This window comes from Mustela erminea, chromosome 14 (assembly GCF_009829155.1).
Source record: "Mustela erminea isolate mMusErm1 chromosome 14, mMusErm1.Pri, whole genome shotgun sequence".
Lineage (NCBI taxonomy): Eukaryota > Metazoa > Chordata > Mammalia > Carnivora > Mustelidae > Mustela > Mustela erminea.
In genome coordinates, this window is record NC_045627.1 from 91,828,862 (window position 1) to 91,845,716 (window position 16,855).

At 58.8% G+C, this 16,855-nt stretch overlaps 1 protein-coding gene across 1 annotated transcript; it reads right to left on the bottom strand.

The window, feature by feature from the left end:
• Nucleotides 1-4,864: 4,864 nt before the first annotated feature.
• On the bottom strand, nucleotides 4,865-12,564 carry ECHS1 (enoyl-CoA hydratase, short chain 1). The gene is made up of 8 exons (XM_032311988.1): nucleotides 12,426-12,564; nucleotides 11,091-11,288; nucleotides 10,491-10,618; nucleotides 9,639-9,738; nucleotides 8,289-8,393; nucleotides 7,692-7,811; nucleotides 6,211-6,278; nucleotides 4,865-5,372 (listed from the first exon to the last, which is right to left on the bottom strand). The coding sequence occupies exons 1-8, from the start codon at nucleotides 12,511-12,513 to the stop codon at nucleotides 5,307-5,309; spliced, it is 873 nt and encodes a 290-aa protein (XP_032167879.1). The 5' UTR covers nucleotides 12,514-12,564; the 3' UTR covers nucleotides 4,865-5,306.
• Nucleotides 12,565-16,855: the final 4,291 nt, after the last annotated feature.

Genomic DNA, 16,855 nt, shown 5'->3' on the forward strand with positions numbered 1-16,855 from the left:
TCCTCGCGCCAGCCCAGGGGCGGGACGCACGGAGGACTGCGGCTCGCGTGCTGACCAGGGGCGGGGGGCGGGGGGCGGGGGCGACACCCGGCCCACCCCGCAGGCGTCTTCCGGGGCCTCAGGTCCCTCGCTTGGTCCCAGACCCGAGCTCCCCGCTGCCGCCCCTCGCGGCCTCCCCATCACCCTTCAGTTACGCCCCCAGGCCTTGCTGACCCCCCACCCCAACTCCCACCCCAGCAGGAGCGGGTGGCCAGTCCCGTCCGATTTCTTCACCAACATTCCTCCTCGCAAGGACAGCCACGGGCCTGCCCTGGAGGGAACCCTGGAGGGCAGGCAGGAGCTGCCTCTGGGCCAAGCTGGTATGCGGGGAGCCCCTTACTGTGGGGTCTCCACCTTGTCTCCCAGGCGCCAACCTGCTGACACCGCTCACCTGAGTGGGGTGCCGTGTTCCATCCCAGGACAGCAGCGACCTGACCTCTTCTCCCCCCTCCCGCCCCGCCCCATCCTCCTCAGGACTGGACCTTCCCATCCCCCACCCCACCAAGATGGGGTGTCCAGATTGGGGGTGGGGTGGGGGTTGGGTCCACAGCGCGTTGGAACGGGAGGGGGCACTTTGCCTTCAGCTGGCCAGAGTCCCCCACCTGCTGGATCCTTGTCCCTGGAGACCTGGAATCTGGGATGCTGGGACCACTAACCATACCGTGCCTTCCTGTCCACCATGTCACCACTTCCCTGCGGGAAGATGCTCACCTCCCCGAGGTGCACCCCACAGGCTGTCGGTGTCCAGGGCCAGACCCTGGTTGGCTGTGGAGCAGGCTGTTTTCCAAAAACGGTGGCAACACTCCATCTGCCATCCTGGAGGGCCATGGGCACAGTTCCACTGAGCGACGGTTTTCTTCCCTTCCCTTGAATCAGGCGGACCTTTGTAATTGCTCCAACCAAAAGAATGTACTGGAGAGGGTGCTTCTGAGGATAGGTCGTAAGAGGCAGTACGGTTTCCTCCTGATTCTGTCGTCAGGACGCTTGTCCAGGGAGCCCAGACACGGTATTGGCAGGAAGCCTAGGGCACACAGAGAGCCTCCCTGTGGATCTTCTGGCCCTTAGCCCCAGCTAGGCCCAGCGGAGGCAGCACCAAACAACAGACGAGTGACTGGTCAGAAGGTTCCAACTCAGGACCCAGACACAGTGAGGTGAAGACAGGCTGACCCACTGGCATCCGTACAGACTGTGAGAACAGCCAGGACTGCTGCCTTGAGCTACTGAGTTCAGGAGCAATTCTGCAGACATGGCTGACGGGTCTGGGAGTCTCCTGGGCCCTGCCGACATGGACGCCAAAAGCCCTGCCGACAAGGTCCTCGGCTCTCGATCTTGGTCGCTCTCTTCCAATCCCTCCCCCACACTCAGGCTGGAGGGCAGACGGCGGCGCAGCTGCCCACACGTGTGCTGGCCTGCTTACAGACCCAGCACCAAACCTCATGGTTCACCCTGCAGATGGGACCCTGTTCAGCTCTAACGGGCCCTGGCCTCAGCTCACGGGGCTGCCTGGCACACCGGCCCAGCAGGAGACAGTCCAACCCGGAGCCAAGGCCAGGCTCCCTCCCTGTGGAGCTCACCTTCTTCCACTTTTTTCCCAAAGGGACTCAGGGTTGTGTGGTCAGTGCTTTGTCACAGCCTCCAGCCCTTTGGAGACAGGAAATGCTGGGAGGCCAGGCCACTCCTGGGAAGACTTTGTACACAAAAAACAACAAAACTACAGCAAAAACCTGAAGAAGGTAAAGATGTCTCTGTGTTTTACTGCCGGGCCCTGGGAGTCCGACTGGCCAAGGGCGTCCATTGGAAAGCAGCCCGGCATCCAGCGGGGCCAGGAACGCAGGGCCTTGGGCTGGCCCCGCTGGGCAGAGTAGAGTCAGGAGCTGGCCAGGGGATGGGGAGGGGGAAGGGCAACCAGCCTGCAAGGGGGCCACCCAAGTGGCACAGGTGAGAAGCTAAGTTTCCCCCTTTAAAAACGAATCAAAATCCCAAACAACATGGGGCCAGAGGTCCGTAAACTCAGAGGGGGTGGGAGCCTCGCTGTGGGGTTTGTGGGCCCCGGGCTTGTCCTGCGTAGGGCAGTCAGCAACCCAACCCGGAGCCCCCATGCCATGTCCAGGCTGAGGGGGTGGGCTCCTGTCCCTGCCCAGCTCTGGAGTCAGACCTCTGAGGCACACAGACTGTCGTGTATGGATTCAGGGTTTAACCACTTCCTGGCTTCTGGCTGAGCACGGCTAAGTTAAGGGTATGAAGGCAAGTGTCCCATGGGCCCATCAAAACTCCGCAGAGCTCTGGGGCTCTGTCGCGCAATCAAGTGATAGAGGCCACTTCCCAAGGCCCGTGAAAACTGAAGGCCACCTTTCAGGTCCTCCTTTGGCACTGGAATCTAGAATATGCTGTATGTCACCCAGCACAAACCCCTGAGTATGCATTCAGTGCATTTTTTTTTTTTTTAAATATTTGTTATTTGAGACAGAGAGACAGCAAGCATGAGCGGCGGGAGAGGGAGGAGGCTCCCCGCTGAGCAGGGGGCTCGATCGCACAACCCTGAGATCATGACCTGAGCCAAAGAAAGGCAGACGCTTACCCCACTGAGCCCCCAGGCGCCCCGCATTCAGCTTTAGTCAATGAGTATTTCCACACCTGCCACCAGGAAGAACGCCCAGCCTTCTGACAACCTACCCACAGGGAGAGCCCAAACCAGGCCCCCCAAACCCCCTTGTACCTACTTCCGTAGTAAGTGTCCCACAGTTCAAGACCTTGAGGGTTATGTGCAAAGAATGACACGAGAGTAGTTGAAGGTGTTCAGAGAGCCAGGGCTTTGGAGAAGATGATTTCAGTTCTTTCTCAAGTGCAGGTGCGTTCAGCTCAGTTCCTGGGGGCTGGGGAGGGTAACACAGTCGGGGCCTCGCCCCAGCCCTGTCATCTCGGCTGCGTTCCGGTCACTGGACTACTTGGTGACCTTCCTGCAGGACAGAGTGGGCGGGATCACTAACAGGAGCCCCCAGGGCACTACTGGGCTCAGGGACAGCGGGCTCTCAGGGAGGAGGGTTCTGAGGCACAGCCCCCGCAGCAGCCAGGTCCGGGTCTTACTGTGGAGCCCTTGCTTAGACAGAGCCCTGGGTTCTCCCTGAGAGCTGGGGTCATCGCCACAGAGCAGGACCGATGGGGTGAGAGACGGGGGTTCCATGGCAGTCAGCCTCGCCCTTCACTCGCGCCCATCAGTTAGCCCGCACCTGCCCTGTCTGCACCAGCGCCAAGAGCCGGCTGGGACCCCTGGTGCCCAGCGGCTGCCGGCAGAGATGCACATGGCCTGACCTCCCCTTAGAGGGTCTGAGGATGCTCTGAGGATGGGGCCCCACTCTGGGACAGCGACAGCCCCTGCACCCATGAAGCCCTCCCAAGCAGGAGGATGGTCTCTGACCCGTGCTCCAGACTTTTGTTCCATGGCCTGGAGAGATGGAGGGTCCAGAGCACGGTGCTGTGCTCAGCCACAAATTGAGCGGCAGATGTTTGGTGAGGCGGACAGGGCTTCCTGGAACTGGGCACCCCCTGCCCCGGTCACCCCATGCCCTGGGAGGTGGGGTCAGGGGATGCAGCTGGCCCACCAGAGTCGAAGCCAGTGGAGTTAATTCTGTCCCCACAGCAAACAGCACTCAGCGTGATAGCCGAGAGCACAGCTCTGCTGGGTACCAGGAACCGCGGATGCCTCGGAGACCACGAGTTTCAGGGCCTCCCATAGCTCTGATCCAGCTCTGGGCACGTGATTTAAGCAAACACCTGAGGTTTGGATGCAAGCCGTCCCCCATCACCCATGGAGATTCGGCCAGCCTGGCACCAAGAAGCACCAGGGGAGGGGCCCTGCTGACGGCCACGGATGGGGCCGAGCGAGCAGGTGCCCACTGCGGGTGGCCCTGTCGCACAGCAGGCTCGCTTCTCCAAATCTTAGAGACGTGTCTGCACGTCGGTGCAAGGATTCACGCGCAGAACGGCCACTGCTGGGTCATCCGCAACAGTGCTGGTAACAAGAAACTGGACGCAGCCTAAATGTCCAACACCACGGGAATAAATAAATAATTAGGGACGTTCCTGTGCCCTAATGTACTTGTGGGCCCTCAACGGAATGCTCACAGGGGCAATGCTGAGCAACGGAAACAAGCTGGATGGGTTGACCGGTAGTGCTGAATTCCCGGATACAGAGGGCACGCCGGGCTTGCGGGTTAGCATGTGGAGGGGACAGTGTCTCTGGGCACGAAGCAGCGCGGAGACAGATGGTGGGGATGGCCGTGGCGCCGCTGAGCTGGACATTTAAAGACCACTTAGACGGTAAGCTTTACGTTTCAGACGTCACCACGATGACGGGATCATGGGCAAACGGGGCGGTGCACTTGTGGGCCCGGAGCGGAAGGTAACGGGTCAGCGCACTGTGCAGTGTGGACGCACCAGCCCTTTCTGTAAGAAAGCAGCTATCCCGTGTGTGTCTGCATGTGTGTGCACAGAAGCATCTAGAAAGCTACACACCTGTTAACGACGGTTAACCTGGGAGTGTGCCAGGGGACTGATTGACGGACGTGTTTGCTTGTGGTCTAGCACGACAAAACAGAAGTCTGAAGAGTGACGTGGCGTTGGCCTTCAAAGAGAGGCCCAGCGTCTGCCACGTTGTTGGCAGCACCGGCCCTCTGAACGGTCCCGTTCACCGGCTGTGAGTCTGCAGTGACCACACGGGGGACGCGCTTCCAGCCCAACGCCGCTCACTGAACAGAGTGAGTGTCTGGCACTGAACTATCTCTCAGGTCCTGAAACCAAGTAAAAACTTGAGCACACCACCAAAGGCTCATGAGCAGAACTGATAGAAAGATTTTTATTGATTTGAGCGAGTGGGCAAGCGAGCACACACACCCAAGTGGGGGGGGGGGGAGGGAGTGAGAACCTAAAGCAGGCTCCCTGCTGAGCAGGGCCCTCCGTGGGGCTCGATCCCACAACCCTGAGACCTGACCTGAGCTGAGTGTCGGTCACTTAACCCACTGCACCACCCAGGCGCCCCTGTAACTTCTGATTAAGAAGAACAGGCTCAGTCAGAGCGTGAACACGCCCCCGCCTGGGTTCTCACGGCCACTGGGTGAAGACGGCCCGCCACCCCGGGGAGCAAGAGCCCGACTGGAAGAGAAACTGGTGTCACCTGTGCGGCCCTTTACAAGAGAAGGATTTATCTGCTCTAAGACGGTCAGACTGCAACTTGTCTTTAAGTAGAGGGCTCAAGGCAGAGGCAGTGGTGCTCACTGGTCTTTGAAGTTGGCTTTTCTCTTTTCCACAAACGCGGTCATCCCTTCCTTCCGGTCTTCCTGGTGGGAAATGGGAAACAGGAGATGGACGGTCACGTTTTCCTAGAGAGTCAAGGCGCCGGGCTCTGGCCATCTGTGGGGTTTGATCAGTCTGGCCGGGTCCTCAGAACCTTGGACTCCCACAGAGCGGAGAAGCACAGGCGGGAGGTACCGCATCAGGACTGCCTGGGAACCTGAGAACCGCCTGGGTTCCCTGACCTTGGCCTGGAAACGGCACCTGGAAGTGCCATTTGTCTATGCCCCTCCCAGTCCCTCGGTGTGAGCCTCCAGGAACCACCACACTGTGTGTCCGATAAACTCTCATTCCGCAGAGAGCTTCAGCCGCACCTGGTGGGGCCACTCACGCGTTCGCCACCTGCGTGTGCACACGCACACACCTTCACTTCAACAGCCGCAGTCACTTCTACTCTCTTCCACAAAACAACTAAACGTGATTTTTTGATACGGAGAGGTGGGTTTTAATGACTCACAAGGACTCCCTTTCAGTGACTAGCAAATCCTAGAAAACCCTGACATGAAGCTTCAGAGATGGCGTCAGGATACACCTGAACTCCAGGTAAGCGGCGTGACACAGGACACCAACACCACGGGCGCAGATGCCCTGCACGGGACACAAGCACTCTCTGCCTAAGTGTGCGAGTCGTCAGACCCCACACAGCAGGAAGTCACCTCAAATACGCGCGAGCTTCTGCACACTGTACTCATGGACAGGACACATCTGATCTGGCTATAGGGAAAGCAAACAGTTTGACCAAAGAGAAATAGCATTTAATGAAAAAACCTGCAAGGAAATTTCTATGGCTGGCCCACATGTTACCTCCACCGAATGTTTACTCACGGTAGCGAAAGTTGAATAGAAGAGCTTCTTCTCCAGCTTGTTTCCTTCTGTTAATGTCATTTCAAAAGCTGAAAAAGAGAAGCTTGAAGTCAGGAACTCAGGTGTTAGATGTGGGTACAGGCAACTTTTTTTATGGCGACAGGAAACACTCCCCGCTGACCCACGTGAACCTTCACTTCGCCGGGATCTGGATGGGAGCCTGAGAAGCACCCCCTTCTCAAAGGCCCTGTCCTGGCTGCGACTCCCATGGCCCCAAGAGGAGCAGCACGAGGAACTGAGTAAAGGGTGCGGAGGCTAACTCTGTCCAGTAATCACAACTGGACCTGAGAGCCTGCACAATTACATGGATTTCATTTTTTAAAGATTTTATTTTGAGAGAGAAAGACAACACGTGTATGCACGAGACGGGGGAGGGCAGAGGGAGAGTCACAAGCCGACACTCTGCTGAGTGCAGAGCTGGACCTGGGCTCGATCCCATGACCCTGAGATCATCACCTGAGCCAAAACCAAGAGTCGGGTGCTCAACGGACAGAGATACCCAAGCACCCCAGAACTAAGTACGTTTTAAAAGACATGAAAATTAAGGATGAAAACCCGCAACAGGAACCGTATGCCGGAACAGAGTCCGGGGCAGTAAGAACACCACTGCTGTGGGTCGTCCTTCCAGCAAAGGCAAAGGGTCTTTCTTGGTTGAGCACCTGGGGTGAGCGGTGAGGCCTCTGACTGTGGCCTTGCTGGCCGCCTCCAAGCATGGCAGTGTCCACCGTGTAAGCAAATGCTACCTGCTCATCCCTGTGGATGCGTCAGGAACAAAAGCTCAGCCAACGAAAGGCTGGCGGCCACCGGGAGGGGCCTGCCTCCCTGCAGAAGAGCACCCACACCTGAGCGACTCAGCGGCCGGCCCGGGCTCGCGGCCTTCTCAACAAGCGGCCCTGGGGAGTGCTCCCCCAACGCTGAGCACAACCTGCTATGCTAAGATTCAAGAAGCTCTCGGCACGGCTCAGAGAGGCGGTGGCTCTGTGAGTCCAGAGCAACAGGGAGCAGCGTGGCCCCCGTTGCGGCTCACACTGGTGTCCCGTGGGCGCGTGTGGCCACCCGGCTGCGGGCAGAGCGGCTGAGGAGAGAACACCTTCCACCAGGACCCGGCAGGAGAGCCGGGCTTCTCGGTAGCCAGAACTGCCTTTCTTTGAGGGATCGTCCTGTCCTTCCCGGCCATCTCCCTGCGCCCCAGTGCCTGTCACTCTCTGTCCCTCAGGCTAGCTCCTCTCTTGGGTCCTAAGACCAAGGACAATTCAGAACATTTCAGGAAGTCTATGAGCAAGCACCCAAAGACCGGAACTCTACAAAAGCCGGGATCCCGACGTTAACAATATTCCCGATTTCCGTCCAGGGTGGCCTCGGAAGACTGGCTTAGCAGCACGGCTCCTGACCGGTCCCCTGCCGGCGGCCTGCACAACACCTCCTCCTGGCGGAACCCCTACCTGCGTTCACGGATTCTTTGGCCATTGCCAGTACGATTTTAGAATTGCTGGCGATTTTCTCAGCACACTGGATGGCCTCCTCGACCAGTCTCTCCACAGGAAATATTTTGCTTACGAGACCTAAAACACGAACAGGTAAACAGGAGTGCAAATGGTCCTGACTGTGCTTCTCCCAGTCACGGTGCTGCTCCTGGGGCTGGGGGCTTCTGGGGGCCAACACGGGGCTGTGGGGACCCAGGCTCCACACCGTCCCTGAGGTGGGGCCATGTCGACGCACTTACAGACACCCCAACAGAGAGGGAAAGCAGATCCCCTGGGGCGGGGACAGGGTGTGCCTGCAAAGGTCTCGGAGATCCCTTACTGCTGACGGCCGGCTAGGGAAACAGGAATGTTTTGACTCTTGAAGTTGATGTATATTTTGGTTACTCTCTTGTGGGTGGCATTCCAAAGAAAAACAAAGGCACATGTGCCCTGGCTTCTCAGGACACCCGAGATGACGGTGCTTGTCGCCCACGGGCACACCTGGACGCAGCCCCCACCACCCTCTCCACCCAGCTCCCCACGCAGGTGGCTCCGTGGGGTGGCCCAGGCCCACACCTGCTTGCTTGGCGTCCTGGGCCGAGATCCGATCACCAGTGAGAACCATCTCCATGGCCAATGACTTTCCAACAGCGCGGGTCAGTCTCTGGGTGCCCCCTGCACCTGCAGGGGCAGAGGGCTATCGGTCATAGTTGGCTCATGGCTAGTACAAGCCCAGATGGCATGGACACACGTCCAGCAAATTCTGAGGGATGAAGATGGGCTCCTTGGGTGGGGCAGGTGGGCAGAAAGGAGGCCACCCAAGAAACTTCAGGTGAGCCTCCTTTTCATACTTGGGCCCCATGCCTGGCACACTGGGTCCGTGTAGCTCAGGCCCTGGCCCTGGCCCAGTCCAACCTGGAGGGCAGCTGAGGTGGCCTCTGATCATGGCCTGCTCCCCCCAAAGTTTGAAGCAAGAGCAAGGGCTCTACCTCCCAAGCTTCTCTGACTGTGGCCTTCTGGCCCAGTGCTGGTTTCCACGTGCCCCGCTCCCCCTCCTGCTCACCCGACCTGCTGCACCTGGAACAGGAGAGGTCTGTCCCATCATTGGCTACACTGACGCGGAGGCCCCATCGTACACCTGCCCCACAGGGACACCCGGGTCCTGTTGTCTGTCCCACCTGAGGCCCCGTCTTCTGTCTGCCCCACAGAGAACCCCGGGCTGCCCAGGTGAGCCAAAGGGACCACCTGATGGAGAAACCCACAATCCAAGACTCAGGTGCTGCCTCAGTGAAGCGGAGACCTTGGGCCCTGGGACAGGGACAGCCCAGTGGCCAGCACAGCATCATGCAAGGCTGTGCTCATCCTTGGCCAACTCAGACACCCTCTGCGGATCTGACAGCTGCTCAGCAGATGCTCTGGGCTCCAGGCTCCACCTGCAGGGCAGAGACCCTGTGGGGCCATAAGCCCAGAGCTCTCATCAGGTAGCCCCCAGGGTACAGAGGAGTCACTGTCTGACCATGACTCCCGTCACCCTACTTGTGGGGGATCAGATTCCCTGCTCTGCTGAACCGTGGGTCACAAGCAGGCGTCACTGCAGTGACAATGCGGTATGTGGCCAGCCTTCCCTAATAGTGTCTGACACTCACTCAATCTGGCAGTCATCAGTGGAGCCTGCTTGGACCTGAGGCCCCCTGGGCCACTCTCTGAGCTCTGCTGTGTCCCCCGGGCTTAGTGTGCTGGTCGGCAGGGGGAGCAATGGGCACAGACAGGCGGCCACCACCAGCGCGCAGACCACAGCCCAGGTCCCTCGTCACCGGCAAGCTGCATGCTTTGGTCTGTGACTGGAAAAGGCCACGAGCTCCTGAGACGTGGGCAGGTTCTGGAGAATGGCGAGGAGCGTTCATGCCGGAGACGCTATCACTCTACCTGGGATGGTTCCCAGCAGGATTTCCGGCTGTGCAAACTGGGCCTTTTCTCCAGCATAAATGATGTCACACATCATAGCAAGTTCGCAGCCTCCACCAAGCTGCAAAACACAGGGGCCACCAGGCACCCGGTCAGAGTCACTCCCTTTGCTTATATGAATTTCCCATCAAAACAAACACAGCCCAGGGCGCAGCAAAGACTACCAGATACACAAAGTCACTTAAGTGTTTCCACAAGTTACTTAAAACTGGCTGAGCTGGTGACCCCCTCTGTGAAGGGCCCTGCAGCAAACTCTCTCAGCTTTGGGGCCCCCAGTCTCTGCTCTGCTGTGAGGGCTCGACGGCAGCCACAGAGAGCTCACAAACCAGTACGCTTGACTGGGGCCCAATGAACCTGACTGGCTGGCCTTGCCTTACCTACAGGGAGCTTTACCAGCTGGTCATGAGCTGAGATGCCCTCACTGCTTCGCCACGATCGGGTGTCCTTGTGCCCAGAGACCCAGACACCACACAGAGGACGGTGCGCTCTCGAGCGTGGCAGGCGCAGAGCAGGCTGGAGCCACTGAAACCACACGGAGAAGGCAACGTGTGGCCTACAGCCCAGCAGAGGGGGGAGATTCCCAGGAGTCGCAGGGGCCCAGGGGCCACGGGCAGGGCTGAGAATGCGAAAGCCCACAGCAAACACCCGCTAAGGAAAGCTGGTGTTACAGCGCTTCCGCTCTGCACGTCCTGGATCTGTGACGTCCCTCAGCAGGAACGGCGGAACTGTAACTTCGCTCCGGCCTTTTCAAAATAAAGGTAGCTTATCCCACGTCTCCCGGTGCACTGAGAGGGGACGTGGTCTGACACTCACAGCGTAGCCATTGACAGCAGCTATGATGGGCTTCTTGACTTGTGCAAGCCGGTCCCAGTGGCTCAAGAACTTCCTGGAGTAACAGTCCTGGAACGTCTGGTTCTGCATCTCTTTGATATCAGCTCCGGCTGGGGGTGGAAACAAGTCCCAGTTACCAGAGAGCAGGGACCCGAGGACTGCTGCACCCCCCCAAACCCTAAGGGAGCTATGAGTGTGCAGCACATGTAGGCACTGGGGGCTGCTGCCTGGACAGAGCTGGGCAGCAGAGACTGCGGCGACACGCCATGCTATGTGTTGACGGAGAGGACACAGAGGGACTGCGGGACAGGAAACTGATGCAAGCTAGACTCGGAAGGCAGGGCTAATTCATCAGTCACTTAAGCCCTGACACATACAAAACCTGACTGCCAAGGACCCGAGTCGCTTTGAATCATCTCATTCTGCCGGCAGGGCACGCATGGACGTTAAACAGGCAGAGCGGCTCTGTGTCTGTTTACTCGATGTTTAAGTCAACCCTGAGTTGCCCTGACTCTTCTGATGCCAGCACGCAGGGGTAAGTCTGTTCACAATGCCACATGCCACAGTCAGCCCCTGGCGCACCTGCAAACGCCTTCTCCCCACCCGTGACGACGATGGCCCCCACGGCTGGGTCCGCCTCGAAGGCCTCCAGGGCCTGGTTGAGCTCGGTGATCAGACCGTTGCAGAGGGCATTCAGGGCTTTGGGGCGGTTCAGCCGGATGAAGCCCACGTTGCTGTTCTTCCCTTTCTTTTCCGCGATGATGTACTGAAAGCCGGCACCTAGGGGATTCGAGCAGGCCTCGGATAGGTCAGTGGACAGGGTGACCCCAACACGTCCCCCGCCCAGTCCTTGGGCAGCAGCCCACAGCTCTCGGCCTCGCGGTGGCCTCTGCACCGCTCTCTACCTTCATAGGAGTCTGAACAACTCCCAGCACCCACTCTGCAGATACCCTGGGACTCCGCAGAAGCGAGGGCTGGGAAACGGGCTCCCTCCACAGACTGCAGCTGGGTGAGGCAACGAGCTGTGTGTGCACGGAGCAGAGCAGGAGGCACACACTGGGGAGAGGTGCCTCACAGGCCAGAGGGGCAGGCTGCTGACTCGGGGCCAGCATGGCCTGGAGAGCAAGAAGGACAACCTCGGAAGCCACAGGTCTGTGTGCCCGCGGGCACTCACGCTAGCGTCTGGTGGGGAGGGTGCAAGTGAGAGGCTTGGCAGCAGCCTGATGCCGCCCAGGACAGGACTGCTGACCGCAGCTCAGGACCCGCAGACACCCGTCAGCAAAGAGAGCTCCGGGGAAAATCAACAGGCTCTGGTAGCCGGGCAGGTACGGGGACACCCGGGAGGGAGAAGGATGCAGGCACGCCCCCCCAGCTCGGACACAGGGCCAAGAGCGCCTCAGGAACACTGCGGCCCTAACGCGAGGGCTGAGCGAGGGGAGGACAGGCCGGGCCAGTTGGGGGAGACAAGAGTCGGAAAACCAGTGGCCGTGGGCAGGCCTGCGCCCCAGGCCTGCGGGACACAACTTTGCCAACTGGAGGCCCCAGCTGCACATTCTCTCCAAGTCCTGCAAACCCCGCGGAATTTCACCAACAACCAAACTGAAGAGGCTAGAGGTCTTAGCACGTGATCCCGAGTCCCCCAACGGGGGGGGGGACCAGTAACCGCAGAGGTCAGCACGCTGAGGCAGCAGGTGCTGGAAGGGGGGCCCAGCCTAACAGCAGAGCCGCGGGGGCCGGGCCCTGGGTGCATAGGGAGGAGGGGGAGGGCCGATGGGGTCAGGCCGGTGGAGGGGGTGAGGTCCAGGGCGAGGCACGGGGGTGCCGGGGGAGGCCGGGGTCAGGCCCTGAAGTGAGGTCCGGAGGTCCCGGGTGCGGCCGCGGTACCGGACCCCCACGCGCTCTCAGTCGCGTACTCACCCGAGGAGAAGGGGCGCAAGGCCGCGGAGCCGGGGAGGGGGCGCAGCGGGCCGCGGACGCGGGGCAGCAGGGCGCGGAGGGCAGCCATGGCGCTCTGGGGACGGCTCGCCCCGCTCCGCCCACCGCTCGCCCCGCCCCGCGGAGCCGCCCCCGGCTGCGCCAATCAGGGCCCGGTCCGACTCCGAGCCGGCATCGCGAGACCAGCGGGCGGCGGAAGGGGCGTGGCAAGCGGTGGGCGGGGTCGGGGTCCGGGAGCGGAGTTCGAAGGGTTGGCTTGGTGGGGTGCCGCGGCCCCGTGCTGGCCGTCGGTGACCCCGAGCCGTGGGGCAGCAGCCCGGAGGACCCCGGAGGGCACGCCCGGCGGCCTCTTGCGGCCCGCAGAGACCCCCGGGCGAGCCGGCGCCGCCTCTTGACCTTTGGCCCTCGGCCCTTGCCCCCACTTCCGGCACGAAGGCGGGGGAGGCGGGGGAGTCGCTGGCGGAACCCGGGCTCGGTACGCCTCACGCCCCCGGGGACGCGCTTCCCGCCCCGCAGCCCGCGGGCGCGGGGCCGGGACCCCCGCGAAGTCCGCGGAAGCCGGGTTTGCGGGGCACGAACGGGCCGCGGCGGAAGGAAGCGCGTGGACGGGAGAAGGCGGGGGCAGCAAGGGGCGCCTGGCGACTCAGTCCGGGGTGCGGCTGCTTTCCGCTCGGGTCCTGGTTCCCGGGTGCTAGGATCGCGTCCCGGATTGTCCCCCAGCCCCGCCTCCGGCCCCGGCCCCAGCCCCGCCTCGGGCTCCCTGCTCCGCGGAGAGCCTGCCTCTCCCCTCCCCTGCGTTCCCCCGGCGCGGGCGCGCGCCCTCTCTCACTCCCTCCGTGAAATACATAAAAATCTAACCAAAAGGGCGCCTGGGTGGCTCAGTGGGTTAAGCCGCTGCCTTCGGCTCAGGTCATGATCTCAGAGTCCTGGGATCGAGTCCCGCATCGGGCTCTCTGCTCAGCGGAGAGCCTGCTTCCTCCTCTCTCTCTGCCTGCCTCTCCATCTACTTGAGATTTCTCAAATAAATAAATAAAATCTTTAAAAAAAAAATCTAACCAAAAAAAAGGACCGTGGCCCCAGGACCCTAGCTTTAGCCCCGCGGGGGTACCGACGCCGCCCATAGCGAGCGGCGCTTCCCGCGGTGCGACCTCGGTCCGCGTCTCCGCGCCGGGGTGCTCGCGGGGCCGCCCTGCTCCGCTCGGTGCGCGCCGCCGAGGGTCGTTCAGCCGCGTGAAGCCACCAAAACCCGGGAGACGCGTGTACGGGAAGGACGCGCCCAACTGGTGCTCCCCGCCAGCAGCTTGGTGGCTTCTGAGTTCGACATAGTTCGTTACAGTGTTACCAGTGACTCAGTGACTGTTACAGTGTTACCAGTATGTGCACCTGCGTTACTTCCGCTACGGCGCGTCGGCGCTCAGCCTCCGTGGGATTCTTGCTCAGGTTCTGCAAGCAGCCGAGACAGAAGACGCCTACAAATGAAAAGGAAGACGGATGTTTTCCAATAAATAACAAAATTCAAACCAGAATCGGACACTCAGCAAAGTTCATTCCGAGGTCGAGGTAGAATTTTATTCACTTTCACTCCAAGACGACCAACGCTGTGCTCAGGGAGACTGCGCCCCTGTGGGCCACCCTGCTGGGACAGGCACAGGAAATGAAATGGTTCCAGCCTAAAAGAAGTTCTAAGCCCCCGGGCTGGCGTGGAGGAGAGCAGCTGTTGTCTTCGTAAAGTTAGGGACAAAAGAACAAGTGACCAAAAAACACAAAGTATTTGTATTAACCTTCAAAATAAAAGTCACTTACTTTACCAGAAAGATGGGTTTATTTGGGAATAGCAGAGAATTGCAATTAGGGACATGCAAGCTATAGAAAAATCATGGGCTGGTCCAACAAAGGAGAAGGAGGACATTGTGAGGGACTGCTCTGAACTCAAGGCCACCGGTGAGAAGCAAGCCACGGCGGGGATGATGCAGGTGATGAGGGCCTCGCCTCGGCGCAGGGGTCGGCCAGTTTTGGTGGCGGATGCAGATTCACCTCTTCTGGTGGGGCCGTGCTTGATTGTCTCCTGCTGAGGGCTCTTCTGTTGGGGTCTGTACCAGTTGGTTCTGTGCTCACCATGGAGCCATATGGCTCCCCCTCTGGCCTCCTGACTCCGTTCTGTGAGGTTTCCCATCATTAGTTTTCATATATATGTATCTGTAAGTGGGCCTCAGCAAAATTAAAAACTTTTGTATTTCAAAGGACACCATGAAGAAAGTGAAAGGACAATCCCCAGAATGGGAGAAAGTTTTTGCAAATCATATATCTGGTAAGGGTTTTTTTTCTAGAATATCTGAAGAACATGTTCAAATCAATAATGAAAAGACAAAGCATTAAAAATTGGGCAAAGTAGGGGTGCTTGGCTGGCTCAGTTGGAAGGACATGAGACTCTTGTTCTTGGCATCATGAGTTTGAGCCCTATGTTGGGTGCAGAGATGACTATAAAAAAGTAAGCTTTTTAAAAAGGATTGGACAGAAATTTCCCCACTAAAGATATGCAAGTGGGGGACGCCTGGGTGGCTCAGTTGGTTAAGCAGCTGCCTTCGGCTCAGGTCATGATCCCAGGGTCCTGGGATCGAGTCCCACATTGGGCTCCTTGCTCGGCAGGGAGTCTGCTTCGCCCTCTGCCTCTGCCTGCCTCTTTATCTGCCTGTGCTCGCTCGCTCTCTCTCCCTCTGTCTCTGACAAATAAATAAAATCTTAAAAAAAAAAAAAGATATGCAAGTGGCCAGTGCCCACACACAGAGGTGCTCGATATCATTATTCACTAGGGAAATGCGGACACACTTCCTACGTACTAGAATCCCTATGACCGGACAGGCAGTGTGTCAGCGAGTGTTGGAATACCCACACTAGGGCCAACTGCTGGGTGACCACTGGCAGACTATAAAGGGACAGGATAGCAGAAAACATAACACAGGGTAATTTTCAGGGGGATAGAGCCAGTTCACAGGGCAAGGACAGTGACGGTGCAACCTGAAAATGGGGCTGCAGCCTTGAGTCATCGCAGTCACCTGGAGAGGGCAGCGTCTAGCCAGCTGGTCTGCTGAAAGTGGCCATGGCCCGTGCTAGGAGGCTTCTTTCACCCAAGGATGAGCATACAGATATGTCCCTCACGGTCCCACAGGCAAATCCCTGAAGGTGGCATAGGGCTGCCTCGTCAGAGGCAGTGGGCATTTCACTCGAGACTCCAGTAAGCTCCAAACAGCCCACAAAAACCCACGTTTCCAGCCCTGCTTACAGGTGCTGCTTGCCACCAGAAACTAAGGTGCCAGAAGCCATAACTCCAAAGAAGCCCCACTGACCCAGTTCTGGACCAGTCTGATTCAGTTCAGACACGACACTAACCTTGCAGGTGACCTCAGGATCATGACCATGTCATTGTCATAACAAAGACACTGAGCCTGGGTGGCTCAGTTGATTAAGCCTCTGCCTTCAGCTCAGGTCATGATCTCAGGGTCCTGGAATCGAGCCCATCAGGCTCCCTGCTCAGCAGTGAGTCTGTTTCTCCCTCTGCCTCTGCCTGCTGTGTTGCCCCCCCCCCCAAATAAATACATAAAATCTTGAAAAAAAACCCCAAACACCTATTAGTGCACTGACAAATCCACCTGCACCCATTTAAGGGAAAAAAAGAGGTGGCAGTCTGAATCCAAGACAGCACCTCTTCCTCTTCCCTAAAAAACCCCTAGTCAGCTTGCTTACCAGCCCTTTAATTACCCTAACCCCATATAACCCTGACCATGAGACAAATCAGGAAGAAGATACCTTCAGAGCTTGAGCTCCTCCTCTCCATTCTCTGGTCATTGAATAAATTACCAGCTTGCTGTGAAATACCGCTTGGTTATTTCACAAACAGTCTTGAGTAGGAAAAGAACAGGCCACTTTGGTAACCGTTGGGCCTCTCAGGTTCCACCACCTGCCCTCACCGTAGGCATACCTGTGAGAAACCCAGACAACAGCAGCCACTTTGCTGAGTTTGGGGCCTCAAAGAATCTTTAATCTGTGGGCTGAAGTGTCCCCAGTGGTAGACCAGACGTCTGGGACACTGGCCGCAGCACAGTGACACTGTTGAGTTGAACCCTGGGGGGAATCAGAAGTCATGTGGGGGAACCTCTGAGAAGGAAGCCCCCAGGGGTCAGCAGCTTTGCTTCGGGAGCTGGCAGGGGGTAAATTTTCCCCCAAAGAGAGAGCTGTTCCTCTCAACAAACAGGTGACACTGGGGGCAGGGTGACTGCACCCAAACATATGCGGACTCAGTCAGACTGCCTGAGGTGTCGGGCTGAGTGACAAGGCCAGGGGTCAGGCAGTCAGCTCTGTGAACTGGTCCGAGGCCCAGTGCTGCAGCCCACTTCTGGGTCCCCATGACCTCCGGT

Excerpts from the sequence above, each read along its gene's own strand:
- ECHS1 (XM_032311988.1), bottom strand. The coding sequence starts at position 12,513 with ATGGCTGCCCTCCGCGCCCTGCTGCCCCGCGTCCGCGGCCCGCTGCGC. Across the intron at positions 9,739-10,490 it reads CTGCTGTCAATGGCTACGCT|CTTGGTGGAGGCTGCGAACT; the intron begins GTGAGTGTCAGA and ends TGTGTTTTGCAG. Across the intron at positions 5,373-6,210 it reads TCTATTCAACTTTCGCTACC|GAAGACCGGAAGGAAGGGAT; the intron begins GTGAGTAAACAT and ends ATTTCCCACCAG.